The sequence below is a fragment of the Pristiophorus japonicus genome, chromosome 3, assembly GCF_044704955.1.
Source record: "Pristiophorus japonicus isolate sPriJap1 chromosome 3, sPriJap1.hap1, whole genome shotgun sequence".
NCBI lineage: Eukaryota > Metazoa > Chordata > Chondrichthyes > Pristiophoridae > Pristiophorus > Pristiophorus japonicus.
The window spans coordinates 65,243,973-65,271,563 of NC_091979.1; the positions used below are offsets into that span (position 1 = coordinate 65,243,973).

Genomic DNA, 27,591 nt, shown 5'->3' on the forward strand with positions numbered 1-27,591 from the left:
GGGTAAGGCCTTCTGCCCAGCACTCTGATGTTCCTGATGCTATGACGTTGAATCAGTTGTCTCCTATGTACCACCATGATGCAGAAGGCTCGCACAAGGTATGGCATTGTCAGTATTGCCCCCATACTTAAATTTAACCTTTGAAAGAAGCTCAAAATGGCAGGAAAGCAGGCAGGACAGGTTCGCAGTTCTCTCTCTCCCCAATGTCTGTATGGATGGACCACACCCAAGGTCTTGTAACTTCTCCTCTCCCCCTCACCCTTAAGTAACTGCAGTCTTATGATTTTGCCTCTCACCCCCCCCAACTAATTGCAATCTTCTGACTTTTCCCCTTCTCTCCACCCCCCCCCCCACCACCACACTCATTGCAGTCTTCAGAAGCTTTCCAATCGCCACCTCGCTCCCGGACTCGAAGCCTTCCAATCGGCACCTCGCTCTCTCTCTCTCTCTCTCTCTCCTCCACCACCCCCCCTCCCCCAACCCCCACCCCCACGGCTTGTTTTCTAGTGGAGCGAAGAGCCCCTGTGTCCGTGTGTGGGACCGATTCTGCTGGCCAAAGCTATGACCCTCCAGCCCTTCTTCAAGACGTTCGGTGGTGGCGTGCGAGTTAGTAAAAAAAAGAGAAAACTTCTAAGATCTAACAAACTTCCATTTACTACGCTGATAGGTGAAAAAAGTTGAACTTTGTTATTGATTTTTAGAGTGTTCTTGACTCCCTCTAAAATCTTTGATTTAAAAACAATGGCGTCTTTCAGCATCAATTTCTCAATGTGTGCTGGTTTTCTTAACTGCCCAGAAGGTTTTTCGGGAGTGGCCAGATACGCCAACTTGGGAAAAAAAATGTTGGCAAAGCTGTGAAAAATTATAAAAATCGCTGCACATATGAGGGAACCTCCTATGACGTAAAAAAAAAACTGGCCTATAAAAATCGTAACTAAGCCAGTTACGCCGACACAGATCGCAGGGGGAAACTTGGAAAAAAATAAATATACCAAAAAAAATGGTGAGTGCCAAAAAATCGGTGCAAATGACCAGGAAAAATTGAGCCCATAAAGACTTGACTTGAAAAATCTTCTCAACTACTGCAACACCCAGTCACATCAAATAATAAATTTAACCCTACAGCCTATTTAATAAGAAGGAAAATAAAAATGTAAAAAGAAAGATGAATATGTCTCACTTTTTATCTACAAACACAATGCATAATTCTAATGACTTCCATTTCATCTGGTTTGTCCTTAGCATTATAGAGCACCTACACTTGATTTAAATGCTTAAACCAGTCCAGTCATTTATTGTGGCACACATGCCTGATAAATGGAAGTGTTGATTTAATTGACAAAGCAAGGGCCGCAGCTGTGTAAAGGCCTCTCAAACGGCTGCCACACCAGATTCTGCCCATCGTGTTCAATGACTATCGCACTGTGACAGCTTCCAGTAGCACCGAATTGTAAAGCTTATTTCCAACTGAATTTGTTTAATCATAGTTTCAGCATATTATACATACATATACACACATGCATATATATATATATTTTTATAAATAAGATATCCTATGGTGTTCTTTACTGTGAGTGAGAGGAATGCTGCTTTATAACAATTGAGATATTTATATCCCTGATTTACAGTGCTTGAATAAGACAAATTCCATTTTTATTACATTTTATTCTGGGATTTTTACTGGTGCTATGGACTGAATTCCACAATTTTCATAAATAAGCAGCCTTTATTTTATATGGCTAAATTAGACAGTGGGGAGGATTTAAACTGAGATGGGGAAAGTAAAGAGAGCAGACCTAGAAAGAGGGAACATAAAATATGATGGAGATGGAAGCAGATACACAGGCTGGACATTATGGTGCAGAGACTGGTAGATGGCGATTTAAGTACAGACACTGATACAGCAGGAAAGTGTGCAGTGTAAGGATATGACCACAGAGGGAAAGAATTACAAAATAAATCAGCACATCAGTCTAAGGAGTGGGGGGAAATGGATATCTCAATGTTCCATACGTGAACTCTTAGGAGTCTTAGGAATAAAGAGAAAACCTGGTATATTTGAATTCTATTTGCAGTATAAATTCTGTCTCTTCCTTAGTTTCCCGATCCCACTCAGCATACCTGAGGTGTTGCAGTCTGTATTTAAACAGCTTGCATGTCCCCACATATATAAGTTTGCTGAACCCACAATATATGGCATGGCTGGACCCACTCCACCACAATTCCGTGAAGCAATGGTGTTATTGCAATTTCAGATCCTCTGGCTGTAGGCTATCTTTAAAAATGTTCTTTATCAACCAATTTCCACTGAAAGATTGCTGGAGTTTTTCAGGCCAGTGCAGTGGTTGGTGAGAAAAAAAATCTCCCCAATCATAGTGGATCCAGAGATGCATGTGCATCATGTTGGTGACGTCATCACCCACATTGCATGATGTCTATTTACAAGATGCATGATGATGTCACTACCATAATGCATGCAGATCCCAGCTTTCAATGACAAATTCTGGTAGAAAAGTAACTTGAGGTGAGCTTTTTTAGCACTTAGAAGAGCTTGAGAGAGTGTTTACGTGCTATCTCATGTCTGCAACACCTGACCTGTAGTGCCAAAAAGAAAGTATAAATGGTATTCAGAGAGACATTGTGACAACATTTTACAGGCTCATACACTCATAGACAACATGTTAGTTACTCAAACATTCGAGACTCAATTAAGAGCAAATATGGTTTATCATGAAGATAGCACGAGAAAGGAATGAAAATGTCCATTATATATGGATGCGTTTATTTGTACTGCAAACATGGCCAACATGATCCACCCTTTGTTTCCGATTGGTCCCCTTGGAGGATAAGCCACACCCTGAAGTTTCACAGGATTATGTAACTGGAACCGCCCATCCCAAAGTCTCACTGACTTTGCAAATTGTAACTCGATCCAATTTGACTTCCTGAAGCAACAGAGGACAGAGCTCCCAGAAGACAGCAAGGGCCAGCCAAAGTGTCTTACCCTAGTCCAAGTGCATGCCTCCCCCAGTCAAAGTGCCTTACACCAGTCCAAGTACATCCCTCCCCCAGCCAAAGTGCCTTAGCCCAGTCCAAGTGCATCATCCCCCCTCTCCCCACCCCACCATAAATGGGACAGGCATTGTGTACGGATTGTTAACAGGTTTATGGGGTATGAAGTGAATAGTGACAGTGTCGTGACTTCTGGATATCATCCACTCCAACGATGTCCCTTGTAGGGGTTGGAAGAACGTGATCGTCTTCCCTGAGTTCCCTCTCTCCCCTCCGATTCCCCATCCCCCTGCCCCCCCACTCCCCCATCACCGCCACCACCACCCGTGTCTCTCTCTCGCTCCCCCCCAGCCTCTCTCTCATTTTCGGGCCCAGAATCACCGGCCGCTCTCGGGCCCAGACCCAAGGGAGTGAGTCCTGGGGGGTGGGGGGGGGGAGGAGGGAGCGAGTCCGCGAGGAAATCAGCAGAGTCTCAGGCCTCAGGTTCTGCTTCTCGGCACCATGTGGAAGGAATGATTCGGGACCCGGGAGGGGAGGGGGGTAGAGCTTGATAAGGGGCGGGGCTTGTCACCTGTCCATCAAAACAAGTTCAGTACAGGCAGGGGAGCGGGGCGGGACTAGACGGACGCTAGTCTGTCAAAGAAAAGTGCAGTACAAATAGTTACTTTGATTATATATATATTAAGTGCTTTTATACAGTGGAATGATGATACAAAATGTACAAAATGAAGTGCATCTGAAGAGGCTTGATAATGACTAGTGAGTGATGTTAACAAAATGGATATACGACCTACATTAATTGCAATATACCGTTCACTACACGCAGTAAAGTTAAATGTTGGCATCAATAGTTTCATATTTCAGTCACATTTTTAAATATTCGTGCTTCTCGCTATTATGCTGATGATGTTACAGCTGCTTTAAACATAAATTATAGCAGCCAACATTTTTCAGCATACAGTCTATTCACAAATACTATAAATATGTTTTACTGCTAAAAGAGCTCGACAGCATTTTGTGTTCACGGAGACTTTTGGAATTGCCATTGAGGCACATAAATATAGTATCTGTAAACTGTAAATAATGGAGGGTTGTCATTTATGTTAACTCTGCCTGTTTAGTCTCTTGCATGTTTTCTTCCAGTTTAGTAAGGTTCAAAATAACATTTTTTAGGCCTTTTGTTTTCCCTCAAATTTTCTTTGCTTTTTATCGCTAAATATAAAAACTGGGTTTTTAAAATCGGCTTCAAGGCACCTCATGGGAGAATGATTTGAGGGTCTTAGTAACTGGCTTACTGAACTCAACAGTGGCATGTGCTGCAGCAGTAAGGAAAGACAAGCAGTTCTTGAGAAGTACTGCAGTGGGACAGAACACAAATCCCCCAGGGGGTGATGATGAGTCTGATCAAGGCACTGGTACAGTCACACTGTCGAGTTCTGTGTACAATCCTATCCACTGTACAACAGCAAGGAGACAGTGCAGAAAAGAACTTAGAGGCAGTGCAGAAAAGGCATTCAAACTTCTACTTAGCTTAAGGTATCTGAGCTTTGAGGAGAGGTTGAAAAACCTGGGATTGTTTACTCTGGAAAAGAAAAGGCTCTGAGGATACATCTTTCAAGTGTTGAAGATTCTTAAAAAAATAGATTAGATAGAATCTACAGCACAGAAATGAGCCATTCGGCCCAACTGGTCTATGCTGGTGTTTACACTCCATCCAAGCCTCAACCAATTCTAAGTAGCTTCACACCCTGCCCCCCTTCTCCCTCATGTCGGGATCAAGCCTCCCCTTAAGTGCATTAATACTATCTGCTTCAACCACTCCATGTGGCAAAAATTTCCACAGAAGAAATAGGAACAGGAGTAGGCCATACAGCCCCTCGAGCCTGCTCCGCCATTCAATAAGATCATGGCTGATCTGATCATGGAGTCAGTTCCACTTCCCGGCCCGCTCCCCATAACCCCTTATCCCCTTATCGGTTAAGAAACTGTCTATTTCTGTCTTAAATTTATTCAATGTCCCAACTTCCACAGCTCTGAGGCAGCGAATTCCACAGATCCACAACCCTCAGAGAAGAAATTTCTCCTCATCTCTGTTTTAAATGGGCGGCCCCTTATTCTCACTACACTTTGTGTAAAGAACATAGGAACAGGAGGAGGCCATTCAGCCCTCGAGCCTGTTCCACCATTCAATATCATGGCTGATCTGTAACCTAACTCCATATACCCGCTTTTGGCCCATGTCCCTTAATATCTTCGGTTAACAAAAAGCTATTAATCTCCGATTTAAAATTTACAATTGACCTAGCATCAATTACTATTTGCGGAAGTGAGTTCCAAACTTCTACCACCCTTTTTGTGTAGAAGTGTTTCCCAATTTCACACCTGAAAGGTCAGGCTCTGATCCGGGCTGGGTTTTCGGCTTTGATGATTTCGGGGTGGTAATGGGGGTGGGGCGGTAAAGTTTGCGCCCAGGAACAGCTTGCGCCTCAGTCATCAAACTTGGACAGCTGGGCCCTGAGTCTGGGGCGCAGCGCTAAGGGAGGCACTGTACACCTCTCTTGAGCGTTAGCATGGGAAAATCCCGAGCTAAAGAGCCGGGCCGGGAGCGCTCCGAGAAATGCCTGGGAAGAAAAAAAATACCTGAGAAAACCCCCACAAAAACATTCCTAATACATAAGCCCACACCGCCACAACATAACTCACAAAAACAATTAAAAGAAAAAAAAACAATCACACTTACCTTCGGGCTGCATTACTTACCTCTCTGCAGTCGGGATAGGTACCCCACCCGATTTCCCAGGCCTTCACTGTGGAAGCGCTGCGGGACATACGGATCGGGCGGGAGTCAAAAGCCACTCCCAGGGGCGTTGCACACCGGCACAGCTCTTCCGGGCAGTACTACTGCACGCCGATGCAAAACCGGCCCCGAAAACCCCCACGGGGCGCTGGAGGATGCCCGCCTAGAAGACCACACCACCACCATTGCCGCCGCTCCGGGGCAAAAAACGGAATGCAAAGGACTGGAAAATCCGCCCCATGTCCCCTAGTCCTAGAATCCCCATATTTATATACATCACTCACCCACAAATGGAAACAGTTTCTCCACATCAAGCTATTAAATCCTTTCATAATTTTCGAGACCTCTATCAGATTCCCTCTTTGTCTTCTCGTTCCCAGACAAAGAGCCCCAGCCTTTTGGGATTATCTGCAAATTGCAACATCATATCTCCCATTTATATGTCTAACACGTTTATATAAATGGAAAACAACAGTGATCTCGGCACCAATAAATTGAACTCCAATAATGGCCCAAATTTTGCAGTAATATTAACGGTGAAGTACAGCGTTAACCACTTCCAGAGACCACACATTCACAGTTAAATGTGTAAATCAGGAAGCTGCTGTCCGAGTTGCCCTACTCCACCAGAAGCTTCGCTATAATGGCATCTTGTCAAGAGACTTACATGCAACAGCATGAAGTTGCTGTACTTACCTGACAGATACCCACTAAATATGCCAGAAAAAGTTAGGGCTTGTCCATTCCAGTGAAAGTTAATTTTTAATGGTGTGATAAGTCTTAATTACTGCCAAACAACCTCTCTTGCACTGAAAATTACCTTTTACAAGTGTGGAGTCTCATTCCTTCAGATTTTAATTATTTATGGAGATCTTTTCCCTTTGTCTCTTTTATCTCTCTCTCTGAATCCCATTTTTTCTCCTGTTTTTATTTTGCTTTCTGTACATGATTTGGCATTGAATTAATTATTCTAACTGACACTTTCTGGTTCACACTTTGCAGGCCTCAGTAATCATTCTTCAATCTCACTGGTTAAGGAGATACACAGTTGGTGCCCTGTTCACATCAGTCCCAAACCCCCTGTAGAGGGCACTGCAGTGAAATAGCTTTCGATTCACAGCAAGTCCCAAAGCAAAAACTCACAGAAATTCTGCGGACAAGCTAGCGACACTCGTTCGCCGCTGACTGCAAAATCCGGCCCATATGTTTGAGATTGCCACAAATTCAAGAACATGCAGATAAAGACTCAATCTTAGAAAAATGGAAGTATAGGCAGTTTAGATTTAATTGTCTTCAAAAGCTGGTGAATGCTCAGAATGGTGAGCAAAGAGACAGTGGAGACAAATAGCGTGGGAAAACGTACAGGAGAATCGGATACATATTTAAGCATGTGGGCAATTAAGAATCTTTTTCAGTCATATACTTCCCTATTTCCCCTTGTAATAGACAAGACTGCACTTAAATAATACCTTTGATGCAATGAAATATTCCAAGGTGCCTCAAATAGTGGGGAACAGGCTCTTGACCAGAGTTAGGACAGTGTTGGGAGCAGTGATCGCAGCTTTGATTGAAAAAGGTGGGCAGATATTAACCAAGGTAATGGGGTGGGGGAAGCTTTTACAAAGAAAATTCAAGTGTTGAGGGACATGAAGCTGAAGGCTCTGCTATTGATTGTGTTCGGGAGTATAATACCCTCTGGTCTGCTTGATGGGTGACAATTCATAGAATCATAGAATCATAGAAATTTACAGCACCGTGTTACCCATCGTGTTTGCGCCGGCCGACCAAGAGCTATCCAGCCTAATCCCACTTTCCAGCTCTTGGTCCGTAGCCCTATAGGTTACGGCACTTTAAGTGCACATCCAAGTATTTTTAAAATGTGGTGAGGGTTCCTGCCCCTACTACCCTTTCAGACAGTGAGTTCCAGACCCCCACCACCCTCTGGGTGAAGAACTTTCCCCTCATATCTCCTCTAAGCCTCCCCCCAATTGCTTTAAATCTATGCCCCCTGGTTATTGACCCCTCTGCCAAGGGAAACGGATTCTTCCTATCCACTCTATCCAGGTCCCTCGTAATTTTATTGGATCAGTGGAGTGAATGAGCTGGGACATAGGAGCTAGAGAATATTGTAAAGGTGAGCTTGAGCAAGGCCATGTTGGGATTGGAAGATCTTGAATCAATGAGCTGAGAGAAGGGGAGCCAGTGGAGGTTGGCAAGGCCAGAAGTGAGTGAGTGGGACGTCAAGGGAATATTGAGTCTTGCATAAGACTGAATTTGTGCAAGGTGGAAGAACATTGGAGAGGCCTGTAAAAAAGGAAGTTGCCAATCTTCTGTACTCATCAGAAATGCCTTACGCTTTTAAAAGGATAAGATATTCTTCCACGGTAATTTCTCTACAATATAAAATATGTTAGAACAGCATTATGGGAGCACCTTCAGCACACGGACAGCAGCGGTTCAAGAAAACGGCTCACCACCACCTTCTCAAGGGCAATTAGGGATGGGCATTAAATGCTGGCGTTGCCAGCGACGCCCACATCCCAGGAACGAATATATTTTAAGAAAAGTTTAATGAGGGCAAAAAATTGCCATTGTACACCAAAATTAACAATAAATCAACCTTTCCATTTTAGCTCAGCCACATTAAACTAAATTCAGGTGTTCTTTTCTACACTGCCTCCAGTGCATGCATATTCTTGGTGTCGATCGACAATCATACTTGTACACATCACTTCAGCTGTAACTATACCACTATCGAGCCAAGTGTGACCATTCCAGACTTGTCATCATCCCTTGGGATTTGCCTAGTCACAAACGTATTGTGAATTTTTAAATGTTTTATGACTCCTTACATTATTGAATTTTGTTTCATAACTCAGCTTTAAAATCATACAAAAATGAACACTGAAAATATATTATAACAAAAAGTTACGAGAAGATTTTGACAGCACTCAGAAGGTACACGGCTGCACATCGATTACATTGCCACCAGGGGGCAGTAAATGCATGTTTACAGTGTAAATAGTCTCAACGATTATGAGTAACTTTTGTTTTATTTATTCTCGGGGTGTAGGTGTAGCTGGCAAGGCCGACATTTATTGCTCACCCCTAATTGCTTTTGAGAAGCTAGTCGTGAGCCTATTTTTTATACTGTACTTACTCGAATTCATTAATCAAAACCATGTTCTGCAAGAAAACCAAAACAGACAACAAAATGTTGACCAAATTGCACATATAAGGGCTTGGAAATTCATCTCGAGCTGTGGAATGGAACTGAATATCAGGCACTGTGTATAACGGGCGGCCGACCTGATACTGCCTGTTTTGCGCCACTGCCCAAGATGAATTTCTAGGCAAACCTTATGAATTTGTTATAAAGATATTGCAGCTTTTTAGATAGTTGTGATTCTTTTCTCCCCATGGCTGAAGAGCTCCTCCCAGAGTCACAACGCGGACTACGGGGTACAATGGACATGATCTTCACCGCGTGACAACTACAAGACAAATCCAGGGAACAGCACCAACCCTTGTACATGGCCTTCTTTGACCTCACAAAGGCCTTTGACACTGTCAACCATGAGGGACTATGGAGCATCCTCCCCCGTTTCGGCTGCCCCCAAAAATTTGCCACCATCCTCCGCCTGCTCCATGACGACATACAAGCCGTGAGCCTGACCAATGGATCTACCACAGACCCAATCCACATCCGGGGTCAAACAGGGCTGTGTCATCGCGCCGACTCTTTTCATGATCTTCTTGCTGCAAAGTTTCATCTCACTCTCAACAAGCTCCCCGCTGGAGTGGAACTAAATTATAGAACCAATGGGAAACTGTTCAACCTTCGCCACCTCCAGGCTAGATCCAAGGTCGTCTCATCCTCTGTTATTGAACTACAGTACGCAGACGACACTTGCATCTGCGCACACTCAGAGGCTGAACTCCAAGCCATCGTCAACACCTTTACCGAGGTGTATGAAAGCATGGGCCTTACGCTAAACATCCATAAGGCAAAGGTCCTTCACCAACCTGAGCCCACCACACAGCACTACCCCCTGGTCATCAAAATTCACGCTCGGCCTTGGACAACGTGGACCATTTTCCATACCTCAGATGCCTACTATCAGCAAGGGCAGACATTGATGACGAGGTCCAACACCGCCTCCAGTATGCCAGAGCAGCCTTCAGTCGCCTGAGGAAGAGAGTGCTTGAAGACCAGGACCACAAATCTGGCACTAAGCTTATGGTCTACAGGGCAGTAATGATACCACCCTCTTTTATGGCTCAGAGACGTGGATCCTATGCAGCAGACATCTCAAAGCACTGGAAAAGTACCATCATCGCTGTCTCTGCAAGATCCTGCAAATCCACTGAGAGGACAGACACATCAACATCAGTGTTCTTGCTCAGGCCAACATCCCCAGCATTGAAGCACTGACCACACTCGACCAGCTCCGTTGGGCGGGCCACATCGTCCGCATGCCCGACACGAGACTCCCTAAGCAAGTGCTCTACTCGGAACTCCTACATGACAAGCGAGCCCCAGGTGGGCAGAGGAAATGTTTCAAGGACACCCTCAAAGCCTCCTTGATAAAGTGCAACATCCCCATCGATACCTAGGAATCCCTGGCCCAAGACCACCCAAAATAGATGAAGAGCATCCGAGAGGGCACTGAGCACTTCGAGTCTCGTCGCCGAGAACATGCAGAAACCAAGCGCAGACAGTGGAAGGAGCGTACGGCAAACCCGACCCACCCAGTTTTTCCTTCAACCATTGTCTGTCCCACCTGTGACAGAGACTGTAATTCCCATATTGGACTGTACAGTCACCTGAGAACTCACTTGTAGAGTGGAAGCAAGTCTTCCTCGATTTCGAGTGACTGCCTATGATTGATGATGATAATGGGTATGTTTCTTTTATCTGAACTAATCTCTGACTCTCAACTAATATAGTCACAAGGCACATATTTTCACATCCTCTGTAAAATTTCACACCCTTCAAGGGTTCACAAAACATATAATAAATACTTTTCAGCCTCTTCAAATCTCTTCTAGCAGCTTAAAAGTTGTTCTGAGTTTCTGAAGTAGACCATCAACTGCTTGTTTGCATGTGATTACATAAACGGCATTAATACATCCCCATCCTATAACAGCCAGCCTTTCCTCCTTTTAAAGTACAATGATGTTACTGACCACACCAATCATGAAAAAACTGAGATACCAATATGACTTAACTTCTCATAATGAATAACAAATTAAGCAATTGATGCAAATAAGAGATACAACAATTTCAACAATTATAGTGTGTGATATTAAACATTTAATGCATTCATATGAAATTCCTTTGTCTACTGTTTCAAGGGGTCAGTCCTCCGAGTCCGAAGGTTGTGGATTCAAGCCCCACTCCAGAGACTTGAGCGCATACCTAGGCTGACACTCAGTACAGTGCTGCACTGCTGGAGGTGCCGTCTTTCACATGACACTTTAAACCGAGGCCTCACCTTTTCTCTCACGTGGACACAAAACGTTCCATGGCGCTATTTTGAAGAAGACTGGTGAGTTCTCCTTGTGTCCTGGCCAATACTTATGCCTCAGATTATCCAGTTGTTCGCCGTATTATTATTTGCATTGTTGCACATAAATTAGCTACTGTGTTTCCCAAATCAGAAGTACTTCATTAGCTGGAAAGTTGTTGTGAAAGACACTATGTAAATGTAAATTCTTTCTTCTTTCTAATGGACCAAGTGACCCACTGCAAAGGAAAACTGTGTGGGTGCTCAATAGTAAGGGTGAATGTTCTATTTGCATTACATCCATACAGAATGTAGGATATCATCACGGTTTTCTTTGTAGAATATTAATTACATGCCTGGATTACCCATTACATTTTGGGAGTAGTGCCATGGAAACTTTCTCAACCATTAAAATTTAAAATCATGAAAGGGATAGACAAGATAGAGGCAGAAAGATTGTTTCCATTGGTAGGGGAGACTAGAACTAGGGGGCGCAGCCTCAAAATATGGAGGAGCCAATTTAAAACCGAGTTGAGAAAGAATTTCTTCTCCCAGAGGGTTGTGAATCTGTGGAATTCTCTGCCCAAGGAAGCAGTTGAGGCTAGCTCATTGAATGTTTTCAAGTCAAAGATAGATAGATTTTTAACCAATAAGGGAATTAAGGGTTACGGGGAGAGGGCGGGTAAGTGGAGCTGAGTCCACGACCAGATCAGCCATGATCTTATTGAATGGCGGAGCAGGCTCGAGGGGCTAGATGGCCTACTCCTGTTCCTAATTCTTATGTTCTTATTATCATAGGTAGATTGTATGTGATTTTCCATCTCATTCCAAGGATGACTTCCCCAAGGAGTGCACTCCACGGTACCACGAGGATTAGGTATTGTGATGTATGTACCTGTGAGTGTGCTCACAAGTTTGTAGAGCTGTTGCCCACGCCCCGAAACCTCCCTCGGGAGCTGGTGCCTCACAATTTGAGCCTCCTCTGGGAAATCTCCTCCGTGCCTTTCAGTTCTGCGTGGAGGGGATTCCTGTACGGGCTGCTCTTGCAACTCTCAACCTTGCCATCCTCGTCTGCCATCCGGCCACACCATGGCGTACCATCTTGCCGTCCGGAGGAGGCGGGGGTCCCCGATGGAGTGCACTCTATGCGGGAGTCCTCTCACTATTTATCGGGGACTTGGCCTGGGAGGGTGGTGCACGGAGCAGTCCCGTGCAACAAATTTTTAAGCCGGTTCACGGGCTCCCAGGCCGCCTGCAATTTCTGCGGTCTGGAAGAGTCCGTGTTCCACGTTTTTATTGAATGTGCGAGGTTGCAGCCCCTGTTCCATTATTTAAAGGGGCTGCTCCTCAATTTCTGGTTGCACTTCAGTCCCACACTCCTGATCTTTGGGCACCCTGTGCAGAGGGGAGCGGGTAGGTCCGAGAGCCTCCTCGTAGGACTGCTCCTGGGCACGGCCAAGAGTGCCATCAGCCGGTCCAGGCAGCGGGCGGTCGAGGGCGTCGTTCAGCCTGACTGTCTGCCTCTCTTCCGCTCTTACATCCGAGCAAGGGTGTCCCTAGAGATGGAGCACGCGGTGTCCACCGGTACGCTCGCAGCTTTCTGTGAGAGGTGGGCGCAGGAGGGACTGGAGTGTATCATCACCGCCGGCAACCAAATTTTAATTTGATTTTAATGTCGAAAGTTTAATTTGTTTAAGTTGTTGGTTTTAATGCTCCCCGCCCCTCCCTTTTAGCCAGGGGGCATGTGTATAATTTGTGTTTCTAGTGCCCTCAAAACCCCCCCCCCAAAAACAAGGAGGCACTTGAAACATTTTTGGAGTGTGCCCCCCCCCACCCCCCCTCCCTTTAATCAAGGCAGCACTTGATTACTGATACAACTAAAATAGTTGTAGAGCTGTTGCATTGTGAGTGGCTTAGCTAGTCACGTGATGTTCATAAGACTCAATAAAACCCCAGTCAGTTGGGTCTTGTTAAACCGTTGTAATTAAACCAACTAGATCTTAATAGCAATGTGTTGCTATGAATTCTTCAGCAAGGACCCATGAAGCAAATACATAACAGGTGCCAGCATAATTTCCAGCAGTAGGCTTTGACCCCACAACTTTTTAGGTTAAAGGCTCATAAACTAGCCCAACCCAAGCACTTGGCAAATACAATATAAATGCACACGGCAGTGTCAATTGCTGATAAATTGTCTCACTTCCATTACTTTATAGCACCAAATCGTGGAAAAATCTTTTTACCATTGTGTAGTAGATCGATTGTTTTTAAGCAAATCTATAACACTTTTACAGGAGGTAATTAAAACCAGTGTTTCAGCATTTATATTAGAACATAAAAGCAGAGAGCAGTCAGATTTTTAAGCTTCCAGTCAATAACTATTAAATGGCTAAATATTTACAAGGAACAAGGATTTTAATCCAGATTGCTTACCTGTGTACAGAAGGAGTAGGGTTTAGTACAGGATGGATGGCAGTGTCTGGTAGCAGTTGGCTGGTTCAGAGGAGAGCAACCTCCTGAATTTAACAAAGATATTATAAATTCATAAGATTCAATAATATTGGAGATAAAATATGTATGCTTTTATATTGCAATATTTATTAACACAACCAAAATAAAATGAGGAAATATGGGAGAAAAGCTATGATACAGCTTTTAAAAATTTTAATTATGAATGTAACTACCACACATTTAATAAATAATAATCATTTTTCAATATAACGATGTTCTGATTAATGTTGCCATGCTCAACATTGTATATATTTTACAATGTTTTGTAGGAAGGAACCAAAGACATCTGTGCAAGATGACATTCTTAACAACCCTGTCCATCATGAAGATATCTTGGGCTGGATTTTCGGCTCGTTTGAGTCTCTCTTTGCGCCCCGGAGGGGCGGTAAATGGTGCTTCTAGGCGTAACACCGGGCGTCCAACTTTTAGCGCCCAGTTGGCTGATTCTGCTCATGGTTTGCTACGGCGCAAAGATTTATCACCCTGCCCTCTAGTTTCACTGAGATCATAACATCTGTCGTCTTGCAACATTCCGCTAATGCCCCAGATGCAAAATTCGTCTCTAATGCCTCATTTAACACATGCTCCAGTAAACATCTGAAAAAATGGGGATTCCCAGGGTGCAGCAGGCAATATTGGCAGTGTGTTTAAATGGAGGGATGAGGCTCCTACATCACAGATCACATTACTGCAACAGTTGCGCACATCACGCTGCGTAAAGCTCCAACTTGCAAACGATACTATTATCTGCCATTACAGTGTCCATACAACTTCAGTGAGAGAATTTACTGGGGGGGGAGCATTACTAGTTCGACAGCATATCATGTTCCATGCTATTGTCAGACAGCGTCCGGAGATGCTGCCGGACCAAGAGTCGAACGTCACATGTCGCTAGCTCATAATTGACCTCAAATGGAGGAAACAGAGGGATGGAGCTAATACTAGACATGCTATGTGCCCCCATAAAGGTACATTTTTGGTGAACGTTGGAATGATACACAAGACACCAATGGCAATGGATGAATCATAAATTTTACTGCAACAAAGTAACATAAACTCCCCCCACCAAAATAAAACTATACAATATACAATGTTATTATATTCCAGGGCACTGAGCAACAATAACGTTGCTTAAATCAACAAAACCTTTTTTACGGCACAATTTTCGGCTGGGGTGCAAAAACTTCCTTGTGTAACGCTTGGTTTTGCGACCCCGATCATGGAACCTAATTTTTTGCCGAATTTTGCAGACGAGGGCGCAAACTTTTTCTCGGCGCCATTATCGTCTCGAAATCTCAAAAGCTGAAAATGCAACCCCTTACGTTTTCAAAGTGAAAGTTAACTTTACATGTGTCTTTACACTTCTGGCCTTTCAGCCCATCACCTGAATCCCAGCTGAGCAAAGAGCTAGATTAAAGGTCATTCGTGTATCTGGTTTTCCCATTTTCATCATCATCATCATAGGCAGTCCCTCGGAATCGAAGAAGACTTGCTTCCACTTTTAGAATGAGTCGTTCGGGGCTGAACAATCCAATACGAGAGCCACAGTCCATGCCACAGGTGGGACAGACAGTCGTTGATGGTAAGGGAGGGTGGGACAGGTTTGCCGCGCGTTCCTTCCGCTGCCTGCGTTTGTTTTCTGCATGCACTCGACAATGAGACTCGAGGCGCTCAGCGCCCTCCCAGATGCACTTCCTCCACTCCGGGCGGTCTTTGGCCAGGGACTCCCTGGTGTCGGTGGCTTTATCAGGGAGGCTTTGAGGGTATCCTTGTAATGTTTCCTCTGTCCACCCTTGGCTCATTTGCCATGAAGGAGTTCCGAGTGGAGCGCTTGCTTTGGGAGTCTCATGTCTGGCGTGCGGACAAAGTGGCCTGCCCAGCGGAGATGATCAAGTGTGGTCAGTGCTTCAATGCTGGGGATGTTGGCCTGGTCGAGGATGCTAATGTTGGTGCGTCTGTCCTCCCAGAGGATTTGCAGGATCCTGAGGAGGCATCGTTGATGGTATTTCTCCAGCGACTTGAGATGTCTACTGTATATGGTCCATGCCTCTGAGCAACACTGTAGGGTATTACTACAGCCCTGTAGTCCATGAGCTTGGTGGTAGATTTGAGGGCTTGGTCTTCGAACACTCTTTTCCTCAGGCTTTTCCCATTTTCATAGTGGATAGAGCAAGCACGAACAATTTCAATCTCTTACTCATGTCAAAACTTGCATTTCATTAGCAGTCAATACAGACAGAAAATTTATCTCAGCACTTGTGGGAATTATGGAGAATCCTGAAGAAACACCAAGTGGTGGGGCAGGGTGAGATGATCATGATGGGCCAAAAGCAAATTTGAAGGGTAGGGTCTTTAATTATGTTTTTGAAAACATGATCTGGTAGAGCTGCTGAGAAAGGAAGCTTCAAAGCGCGGGCCAAGCAGGGTAAGCTGGTGTTGGAGCACCAGAGGGTGGTTACAGGGTGAAAATATTGGAGAAAATCAAGGAGGTAGGCAGTGTGAGGCCGTAGAAACATTTGAGCACAAGAATCTTAAAGTGGATTGTTTGGGTCATGCGAAGCTTGTGCAGCTTAGTGAGGAAAGGAGTGACGGGGTTGTGGGCCTTAGTGCCGGAAAAGACATGGACATTCGGCATTGAGGACAAAATGTAGCCTATGAATAATAAAAGCGGCACAAGGAAAATAATGTTAGAAAACACCAGCTGCAATTTGGTTAGGATTTCAGCACTGGAGTGGGGGAGAGGTAGGATTGGAGCTGGATATTGTTGGAGTTTTGATTTCAGATTAGATGTGGTGGTAGGAAGCTGAGCTTGGGTCGAACAAAATGCCAAGGTTCCACATCTCTGGGCTAAGTCTGGGTCGCAGCCAGGAAGGAGACAGAGTCAAAGTCAGAGGCATGTAGGCATTGAGATAGAGAAACTTTTAGCTCACCTAGCTAAACAGTTGTAGATGGTTGCAAAATCCTGGGGGTTGTTGGTAAGGTGGATCCTGGTGACATCAGTATAGATGTGAAAGCTGGCCACGTATATATAATAACATCGGAGGTAGCATGTAAATGATGATGAGGAGGAGGTCGAGGATAGAACTCTGGGGTATACCACAGGTGATACTGTGGGCAAAGATGGAGCAAAATGTGACAATAGATAACGAGGCCGGTCAGCTGTAGGTGTGCTCCACAGTACGTTTTGCAGATTTGAAACCATGGAGGTGACTATTGTACCAGGGGAATGGTTGTGATGGGAGAGTATCCAGGTGAGGACAAGGGCACAGAAAGAGGAGGTTAGGAGACCAAAAGAGATGTCAATGTTTTCCAGATGCAGAGAGCCAGAGTTTCAGGAGCTTGTAGTCTTGGAGAGCTTGTGTGCTAGTCAAGAAGTTCCAGTTGATGGTGGAGGTAATAGGGGCAGACAGGAGAAAGGAGATAAGAAGGTGATCTGGGACATAGAAACTTAGAACGTAGGTGCAGGAATAGTCCAGTCAGCCATTCGAGCCTGCACCACCATTCAATAGGATCATGGCTGATCATGCAACTTCAGTACCCCATTCCTGCTTTCTCTCCATACCCCTTGATCCCTTCAGCTATAAGGGCTACCTTTTGAATATATCTAACGAACTGGCCTCAACAACTTTCTGTGGTAGAGAATTCCACAGGTTCACAATTCTCTGAGTGAAGAAGTTTCTCCTCATCTCGGTCCTAAATGGCTTACCCCTTATCCTTAGACTGAGACCCCCTGGTTCTGGACTTCCCCAACATCGGGAACATTCTTCCTGCATCTAACTGTCTAATCCCATCATAATTTTATATGTTTCTATGAGATCCCCTCTCATTCTTCTAAATTCCAGTGAATATAAGCCTAGTCGATCCAGTCTTTCTTCATATGTCAGTTCTGCCATCCCGGAAATCAGTCTGGCGAACCTTCGCTGCACTCCCTCAATAGCAAGAATATCCTTCCTCAGATTAGGAGACTAAAACTGCACACAATACTCAAGGTGTGGTCTCACCAAGACCCTGTACAACTGCAGTAATACCTCCCTGCTCCTATACTCAAATCCCCTCACTATGAAGGCCAGCATGCCATTTGTTTACTTTACTGTCTGCTGTACCTGCATTCCTACCTTCAATGGCTGATGTACCTAATCTGTCAGCATTCAGATAATAATCTGCCTTCTGTTTTTGCCACCAAAGTGGATAACCTCACACTTATCCACATTATACTGCACCTGCTATGCATTTGCCCATTCACCTAACCTGTCCAAGTCCCCCTGCAGCCTCCTAGCATCCTCCTCGCAGCTCGCACTGCCACCCAGCTTAGTGTCATCTGCAAACTTGGAGATATTACATTCAATTCCTTTGTCTAAATCATTAATGTATATTGTAAATAACTGGGGTCGCAGCACTGAACCCTGCGGCACCTCACTAGTCACTGCCTGCCATTCTGAAAAGGGCCCGTTCATTCCCATTCTTTGCTTCCTATCAGTTCTCTATCCACGTCAATACATTACGCCCAATACCATGTGCTTTAATTTTGCACACTAATCTCTTGTGTGGGACCTTGTTAAAAGCCTTTTAAAAGTCCAAATACATTACATCCACTGGTTCTCCCTTGTCCACTCTACTAGTTACATCCTCAAAAAACTCTAGAAGATTTGTCAAGCATGATTTCCTTTTCATAAATCCATGCTGACTTAGACCGATCCTGTCACTGCTTTCCAAATGCGCTGCTATTACATCTTTAATAATTGATTCCAGCATTTTCCCCACCACCGCTGTCAGGCTAACCCGTCTATAATTCCCTGTTTTCTCTCTCCCTGATTTTTCAAAAAGTGGAGTTACATTATATACCCTCCAATCCATAGGAACTGAGCCAGAGTCCATGGAATGTTGGAAAATGACCACCAATGCATCCACTATTTCTAAGGCCACTTCCTAAGTACTCTGGGATGCAGACTATTAGGCCCTGGGGATTTATCGGCCTTCAGTCCCTTCAATTTCCCTAACACCATTTCGATACTAATAAGGATTTCACTCAGTTCCCCCTTCTCGCTGGACCCTCAGCCCCCTAGTGATTCAGACTACATGTTACGAGAAGATCAAGGAATTAACTGTGGTGGAGAGTCAATTTGTAGGATGAAAAACGAGGATTTGGTATGGCATTAAAAATTATTTTACAACTATAGAAGTCTATAGCGTTAACTTAAATGCATAAATCGTAAAAGTAAGTCTGTTGCATTTATTTCAAAGTAAACAACTTGTATTTGTATTTCCAAAAGAATGTAATGAATGGAAGGTGAAAAGATCAACAATTATTTAAAATCAAACATTAACAAAACTGTACCCCTGATTATACTATCAGTTTCCAAAAATTCTATGCATAATAAAGAGATAAATACTGTTCTTTACCTGTCACATTTACACCATCTGAGCGGATACACCAGACAGTTCGCTCATTACCATTCCAGGGACTTGACCTCCACTCATACTCATGACAATTTCCTTCTGGAAATAAAGCATTCAAATTGCTCTTTGCAGGAAGAATATTCAACTTGCTTTCAGTTCATGATTTGGAATTTTGGTCACCAAAATAAAAATAACATTACAAGACATCAGGCTCTCACCCAATTTGCAGCATTATATTGGTTTTAAACTGAAGACATCAGTATCAGAATACAAGTATAAATCCACAGGAAAGGTGCCACCATCGAAAGCATCATGAAAATACAATGCCTTTTATTTTACAGCCATAAACCCTTTGGACTGGAGCATAAAAATGACCAATACTTGCTATCTCTGAAGCTGAAAGCAACATTTCACATCTTCTTTTATTTGACATCACGCCATATAAAGAAGATAATACTTTTTCATCCATATGTTGAGGCTATGAACATATTTGAAAGCTGTGCAGAAATTGCCTTGTGTTAGGTTTTAAGTAATAATGAGAAAAGGTGAAGATGAATGTGACAGGATGTCAGATTAAGTGACTAAAGAACATACATTAATGAACAAAAAGGTCATATAACCCGCCAGACCTTCTTTTGCAGTTCATGTACAACCTATCTTATCAGGGATTCTAATCAACCCATTTAAGTTCTGCATAAATACTTCTTGATCTCCCAAGGGTATCAAACAAGCTCCAGAATACTCACCCATCGTCACATTTCCATTATTGCACTTCAGGAAGGCAGGCAGATATAAAACACAACAGTTCCAACCCTCTGTTACATCAAATGTCATTTTTATTCTTCACATATTCCAATCATCACAGAATGTGGGCACTACACTCCTCTGAGAATTTGCCATGTTTCTGGTCTTCATTCACTTCAATCATTCCAAAAGAAACTAACTTGATATTCATGTCGGTATGGAACAAGTCAATTTAAAAATGCTAATTCCATGGCATCTGTAATTTGGTGTTGAACTTTGAAATCATTTTCAATATAGAAGGAAAGGAATTCATATAGAGTTAACAGAAATGGGGATGTCATTATTGACCTCATATTCCTTAGCAGTCGTCTCTATTAGTAACTTTAATTATTTCCAGTCGAGGTCAGAAGCTGATAAGCTTTAAATTCAGTTCTGCAGAGGTGAAGGGCAAGGTCTTTCAAATTGAACTAAATTAAACTAACTTTCAATTACACATGTATCTTTCAGAGTGATCTGTCTCTGAATAGATATTGCAAATTGCACATTAAGGTTACTTTAGCAGTGCAGAGCTGCTCACTGCCAGCAACAGAGAGCAATTTTCAATCGTATCTCTTTATAACAGTGATGCACAACATATGGCCTATGCACTGAATCCAGTCTGCAAGCCATTGTGAATGAGCCATTTAGGCACTCATAAATTTGAGAAATACTGAACAAACCAATTACATTGACCCAGATAGGCTGATTTCAAATGCAGTTTCCTTCTCTCTCTGTACTTCCTTCTCCCTTTCCTTTGTTTCCCTTTTCATTGACTTTCCTTCCATGTCATCTCCTTTCCCTCTGGGTCTCCTTTTCCTTTCCACATGCTCTTAGTGAGCATAAGGAAATTGTTCCAGGAACATCCCTCTGGTAGAAGTACTTACCCACAATACGTAGTAAAATGGAGGCTACTTCCAAGTGCCTGTCATCTCCAGATGAATGGCAAGTACCAATTTATGTTGAGGCCGTCCACATAAATTTCACTGAGTCTCCTTAACAATCATCAAAAAGTAAAACTTTCAACCCATCTGTCTTATCTGTATTTAAACCCAAATCAGAGCTTCAAACTGAATTGAAAATCTGAAGTGTAGTTTAAGCCATGTTAGGCTTTTCGTGAGTACCCAACTTGTTCAAATGTAATGTTGGGACAGATGTTGTTTGTCTATTTAAGAAAAACAATTGTGCTTGTGCAGTGAGGCAAAATGTAACTTTGTGTATGCACAGATCTATTTTATATGTCTCACCTCTTAATATCAATTGACACATGGAGACGCGAGATAAAAGCCCAAGGCAAGGTTCTGAAGAGATTGCAAAGTTTCTGTTTAAAGAATGGACTCAGACGAGAATATATTGTGGACTTTATGGGATTTTTCTGAGGGTATTTTCCCCTGTGATGGGATCACCCTGTGCAGAGATATTGCATGGCAGTTGGCTGTGACAAAAGAACTGTCAGTTGTACGGGTTCGCCCGCCAGTCCTAGCTAAAGGAAGGGGGTCATATGCAAAAGAACTTCTCATCTCCATCTCAGAAGAGAAGCAGAACAATGAATCCCCTAGCCTGGCCAGCCAAAGAGGAGCCAGTTTTTTTTTCCCAACACAAAGACCGAGCTATGTCCCAGACTCAGGGCCATTAGTCCAATACACATGGGTCGGATGGCCCATCACTGACTAAACACCGAGTGCTTAGAAACAAAAGGGTTTTAAAGATTGTCAGGAAAGATAGGAGTAGTAAGACTCCACTTTTCCATCATTTCACTACCCCTTCTCCCTCTCGCTCTTGAGGTAACAAGAAGAAGTAGCAGAGGAGGAAGCCGCAGTTCCGCAGAAGAAGCTGCTGAGATAGAGAACCGCATACCCCTTACAGGGTACGGTCTCCAGGCAGTGACTTCCCACAGCTGAGCTGAGCCATCAAGACCGACTGTGTGTGGTGATGAGCTTGGTCGCAAGTGTCCCAAGCCGGTAACCAGATTTCCCAGGTGGGCTGGGTGAGGTGTAAGGGCTCAGGGTTTTCTCAGGTTAAACTTTTCAGGGCTATTCTGGGGAGGAAGCTTCGTTTGGTTTAGCCAGGCGAAGGGGCTGCGATTGGGTAATTTGTTGGTAGGGATGGAGTTAGAATTTACCATAGCAACAAGGGAATTATTGCATGTTACCGATCCTCAGTTTTGTACTACATAACATATAAGAACATAAGAACATAAAAATTAGGAACAGGAGTAGGCCATCTAGCCCCTCGAGCCTGCTCCGCCATTCAACAAGATCATGGCTGATCTGGCCGTGGACTCAGCTCCACTCACCCGCCCGCTCCCCGTAACCCTTAATTCCTTGATTGGTTAAAAATCTATCTATCTGTGACTTGAATACATTCAATGAGCTAGCCTCAACTGCTTCCTTGAGCAGAGAATTCCACAGATTCACAACCCTCTGGGAGAAGAAATTCCTTCTCAACTCGATTTTAAATTGGCTCCCCCGTATTTTGAGGCTGTGCCCCCTAGTTCTAGTCTCCCCGACCAGTGGAAACAACCTCTCTGCCTCTATCTTGTCTATCCCTTTCATTATTTTAAATGTTTCTATAAGATCACCCCTCATCCTTCTGAACTCCAACGAGTAAAGACCCAGTCTACTCAATCTATCACACTGTATGTATGTTGTTTGTAACCTGGACCTTATTCTCCACAGAGACAGTGATTTCATTTGGTAGTGCATATTTTAGCCAGTGTATGTTAGACTAAATAAATATAAGTACGATTTTTCACCAAACCATTCCTGTCCGTGACTTATTCCATTTACACTCTGAATAATAATCCCCGGGTATAGAACTTTCGTAAGGCGGGGCCGATTCAAACTGTCCGTCTAGCAATTGGGCTAGGATCACAACTGCTTACAGTTCAGCAAGATAAAATAAAGGACGGGTGTCTTTAACTGCTAATCTCGGTGGTCGAAGGAATCAGTGGTAATTATTCATCTGATCATCTAGTTGTGCATCTATCTTCCCTGGTTGTGAATACTTGCACTAGAATATGCGTTTTTTGGTTTACTAAATACACCAATTTTATGGGATTAAAGGCTAAAAACGTCTTATTTCAAGTCCTGAGAAACTGGTGGAGTGCACAAAATGGCAGAAGCGGGTGCACTTTAGTTTTGAGGTACGGCTGGATGGGATTTCTTTCCCCCTAAAATTAATACTTGTGCTAAATGCGTAAGATGAGTTTGATTCTTTTAAGAGTTTGGTGCCAGTGCAAGTTCACAATCATACTATCAGCATTTTTAAGTTAGACACAAAAAGATGGACATGCAGAGAACCCTTGTGATGTGTGTGAAGTGTGATATGTCAGCCATCATAAATCTTCAGTGTATCTACGGCAGCACATTTGCACTAAGTATCGAAAAATTGAGTCTCTGCAGCAGAGGATGTCTGTACTCAAGAAGCAATTAGTCATACTCTACAGTCTAAGAGCGGATGAAGGGTTTCTGGAGTGTACTCTCCAGGATGTGGTTACCAAAAAGGCAGTGCTAGACAGTTCAAAATATAGGGATACTATAGAAAGAGAGAAATAAGTGACAGCCTGCAAGGGGAGAGGGAGACACAATTTACTGTTCAGGGAACCTGTAAATTACTGGAATTATTCAATAACAATCTAGTGTGGAGTAAGTTTGAGGTGGGTAGTGACTCAGAAGAGGCCAGTGACTCAGAGGAGGGGGATCTTGAGTAACACCGCAACACTGTGGGACAAGGGGCTACCCAAGGGGCTGAGAAGCAGACAGACTGAAAGAATAGGAGAGTGGTAGTAGTGGGAGATTCTATAGTAAAAGGCATAGGTAGCCTTTTTTGTAGCCCTCACTGGGTGTCAGGGTAAAGGGAATCACAAAAAAAGATGGAAGAACTTGTGGAAACAGAGAGAGAGCTGAGAAAAGCTATGGTCCAATGAAACAGGCATAATTAGTATTAAGGTCTTCCAGGTGGAGTTAGAAGTCCGGCAGAGGAAGGTTGAAGAGCTAGGCACTAGATTGGGTAAAAAAAGATCTCGAGGGTGGTAATTTCTGGATTGCTTCATGTTCACACACTGGACAAGTTAAGGAGAGAAAGGCTGGGAAGGTCAACATGTGGCTGCAGAGATGTTGTAGGAAGAAGGATTTATAATTGGGAAGCTTTACGGAAGGGACAACCTTTACCTGAACAGAAACTGCATCAAAGGCCTTGCAGAGTGTAATGTATGCACCTGTGAGTATGCTCACAGGTTTGTAAAGCTGTTGCGTACGCGGTGTCTACTGGTACGCTCACGGCCTTCCACGAGAGGTGGTCGCCGGAGGGATAGGAGTGCATCAAAACCCCCGACAACCAAATTTTAATTTGATTTTAATGTCTATAATTTAATTTGTTTAAGTGGTCGGTTTTAGTGCTCCCCCACTTTTAGCCAGGGGACACTTGTATAATTTGTGTTTCTAGTGCCCTCAAAAAAAAAACCTAGGAGGCACTTGAAAAGTTTTTGGAATGTGTCCCCCCCCCGCACACACACACCTTTAATCAGGGGGGCACTTGATTACTGATATTATAAAATAGTTGTAGAGCTGTTGCATTGTGAGTGGCTTAGCCAGTCATGTGATGTTCACAAGACTCAATAAAACCCCAGTCAGTTGGGTCTAAGTCATCCACGATGAGGTTTGCCATTGTGGGCATAGTAGATGAACTGGTAATGTGTAGTGTGATTGTTAACCTTTGTTAATAAGCCAACTAGTTCTTAATAGCAATGTGTTACTATGAATTCTTAAGCAAGAACCCATGAAGCAAATACATTACACAGAGAGGATAAACAGAGTAGCAGGGCAGAATTTAAACTAATATGACATGGTGTTGAGATCACAACGTTGAGACTAGAGAAGACGAGGAGGTTTAATAAAGCTATTGGGATAGAAGTAGAAGGCTGAAGTAAATGGTGAGGAAATGCTATCAGAGATAAAAGGGAAAGAAACAGGCTATGTGGTCGCGAGAGATAAAAACACTGCTGTAAAAGGGCAAGGGATATCAAAATATTAATTGAGAAAACCAAGAAAAAGAATAAGCACTAACATTCCAAAATTTGGAGTCAGGATTGAGTGGTATGTACGTGAATGCAGAAAGCATTCAAAACAAAATGGGAGAGTTAGAAACATTAATAACTATGGAATTATAGTAGCTGTAACAGAGATGTGGCTTAACTTTGGTCAAGACTTAATATTCCTGGTTATAACATTTTCAGGAGAGACAGGGAGAGAAAGGGATTCTATCACAGCACTAGAGCATAAGGAACTCCTGTGGAGTTGAGTTAAAAAATAACCCATTTGAATAGAGTTAAAGAAAAAGCACAATTTTTGGTGATTACAGGTATTCGAACAGTGGAGATAAGATAGTGGTGGAGATCTGAAGATAGTTCAAAGAGATATGCAAAATAAACAGAGCAATAGTCTTATGAATTTTAACTATCCCAAGTCAGACTAGAGTAAAGGTAATGTATGCAGCCAAAGTGAAGAAGGCTCCTTAGAATACGTCCAGGATGTTTCCTAGATCAGTATGTTCTCAGTTCAACAAGGACATAAGCATTGGTTGAATTAGTTCTGGGTAAAGAACTGATGTACGAGTAGGAGAACAATTAGTTGGGTTCAATTTAAGAATAGAAAGAATAATAAAGCATCAGTGATAAGGATACTGAACTGGAAAAAGGCAATTTCAGCAAAATAAAAGATGTTGTGGCTGAAATCATGAGCAGAAAAGTTAACAAACAGGTCAAAGGATCAGCAGTAGGAAATCTTTAACATAGGAACAGGAGTAGGCCATTCAGCCTCTTGAGCCTGTTCCACCATTCAATTAGATCATGGCTGAACAAATATGAGTATAAAATTAGATAAAATAATATGAGTATATTTCTATAACCCAAAAATGCGGTACATCAAAGTATAGAGCTCTGTGGATAGAGAGATTAAAACTAAACTCATGCTTAAAAGGAAGGAGGAGATAAAGTTAGGACTAACAATACTAAAGATAATGATAGGAATGTAGAAAGTGTATGAGGGAGATGAAAGGGAGATTCATAGAATCATAGAAATTTACAGGCACGGAAGGAGGCCATTTCAGCCCATCGTGTCCGGGCAAGTCGACCAAGAGCTATCCAGCCTAATCCCACTTTCCAGCTCTTGGTCCATAGCCCTGTAGGTTACGGCACTTTAAGTGTACATCCAAATATTTTTTAAATGCCTCTAACACCATTTCAGGCAGTGAGTTCCAGACCCCCACCACCCTCTGGGTAAAGACATTTCCCCTCACATCTCCTCTAAAACTCCCCCCAAATTACTTTAAAGGGCTAGAAAGCTAGAAGGATTAGAAGGGCTATTTCAGTGCAGTACTGAGGGAGTGCAAGAAGGAAGAAAAGGACATACAAGCTAACTATAGTCTAACATCAGTGGTAGGAAAACTCTTAGAATCCATAATTTAACAAAAAAAAACTCATATTAATACAGTACCTTTAATGTTGAAAACATCCCAAGTTGTTTGACAGAGGCAGAATCAAAAGAACTATGGATGCTGAGCCAAACAAGCAGAAATCAGGGGGATGATTAAAAGCTTAGTCAAATTGATGGGTTTTACAGAGCATGTTAAAGGAGGAGAGGGATGTAGAGAGGTGAAGGGTCTTACGGACTAAATTCCAGAGTGTGGGGCATAAGGAACTGAAGGGATAGCTGTCAAAGGTGGGGCAAAGGGAGGGGCATTCAGGAAGATGCAAGTGTCAGGGGAACAGAGTGTTTGAGGAGGTGTTATAGGGCTGGAGATGGTTACAGAGATAATGCAGGGTGAGGCCATGAAGGTATTTAAACCTGAGGATGAGAATTGGAGCAATGGAATAGTCGTGCCTGGAGTTGAGAAAGGCATCGATGAGGGTTTCAGTGGAAGATGATCTGAAATGGGCCAATAGTGTGTTCAGTGTACATGTGGAAGCTGATCCTATTTTTATGATGCCAAGAGGCAGAATGAAGATGATGAATAAGAAGATAGATCCTTGGGAGACTGAAGACAATGATGCAAGGGCTGGAAGAGACGCACTGACAATGATCAGGTAGGCAAGAGTGGAACCAAGTAATGTCAGTACCACTGAGCTGATAATGGAGGAGAGATGTTGGAGAAGGATGGTGAGGTTATCTGTATCAAAAGCTGCAGGAAAGTCAAAGAGGACTAGAAGAGAAAATACACCGTGGTCACATACATGGAGAATTTTGTTTTTGACTTTGGTTAGGGCCATTTCGGTTGTTTGAGAGGAGGAAGTCTGATTCAGGACATTTAAATAAGGAGCTGTGAGAAAAATGGGCATGGATTTGTGAGGTAATGAAATGCGCAACAAATCTACAGAGGAAAGAAAGGTTGGACATGGGTCAATAGTTTGCAAGGACCGAGGGATTGAGTTTGAACTTTTTGAGGAGAAGGTGAGGACGGTAGTATTAAAAAGATGCCTGAGGAGAGAGAACCACTTACAATGTCAGCTGGCATAGGGGTCATGGAAGGAAGCTGGGCAGTCAACAGTTAGTGAGAAATGAGATCAAGAGAGACAGGGCTTTAGCC

The 27,591-nt window shown here is 43.3% G+C and overlaps 1 protein-coding gene across 7 annotated transcripts in view; it reads right to left on the reverse strand.

Moving 5' to 3' along the window:
- thsd7ba (thrombospondin, type I, domain containing 7Ba) overlaps positions 1–27,591 on the reverse strand; it is a 1,512,301-nt gene that overhangs the window by 30,574 nt on the left and 1,454,136 nt on the right. For 5 of the 7 annotated variants that reach the window (XM_070875385.1, XM_070875390.1, XM_070875384.1 and 2 more), the window contains 2 exons: positions 19,231–19,326; positions 13,753–13,835 (listed from right to left, as the gene is read on the reverse strand). In XM_070875385.1, the coding sequence (XP_070731486.1) occupies positions 13,753–13,835; positions 19,231–19,326 (179 nt within the window). The remainder of the gene's footprint in view (positions 1–13,752; positions 13,836–19,230; positions 19,327–27,591) is intronic. The other 2 variants (XM_070875388.1, XM_070875389.1) reach the window with 2 other exon arrangements.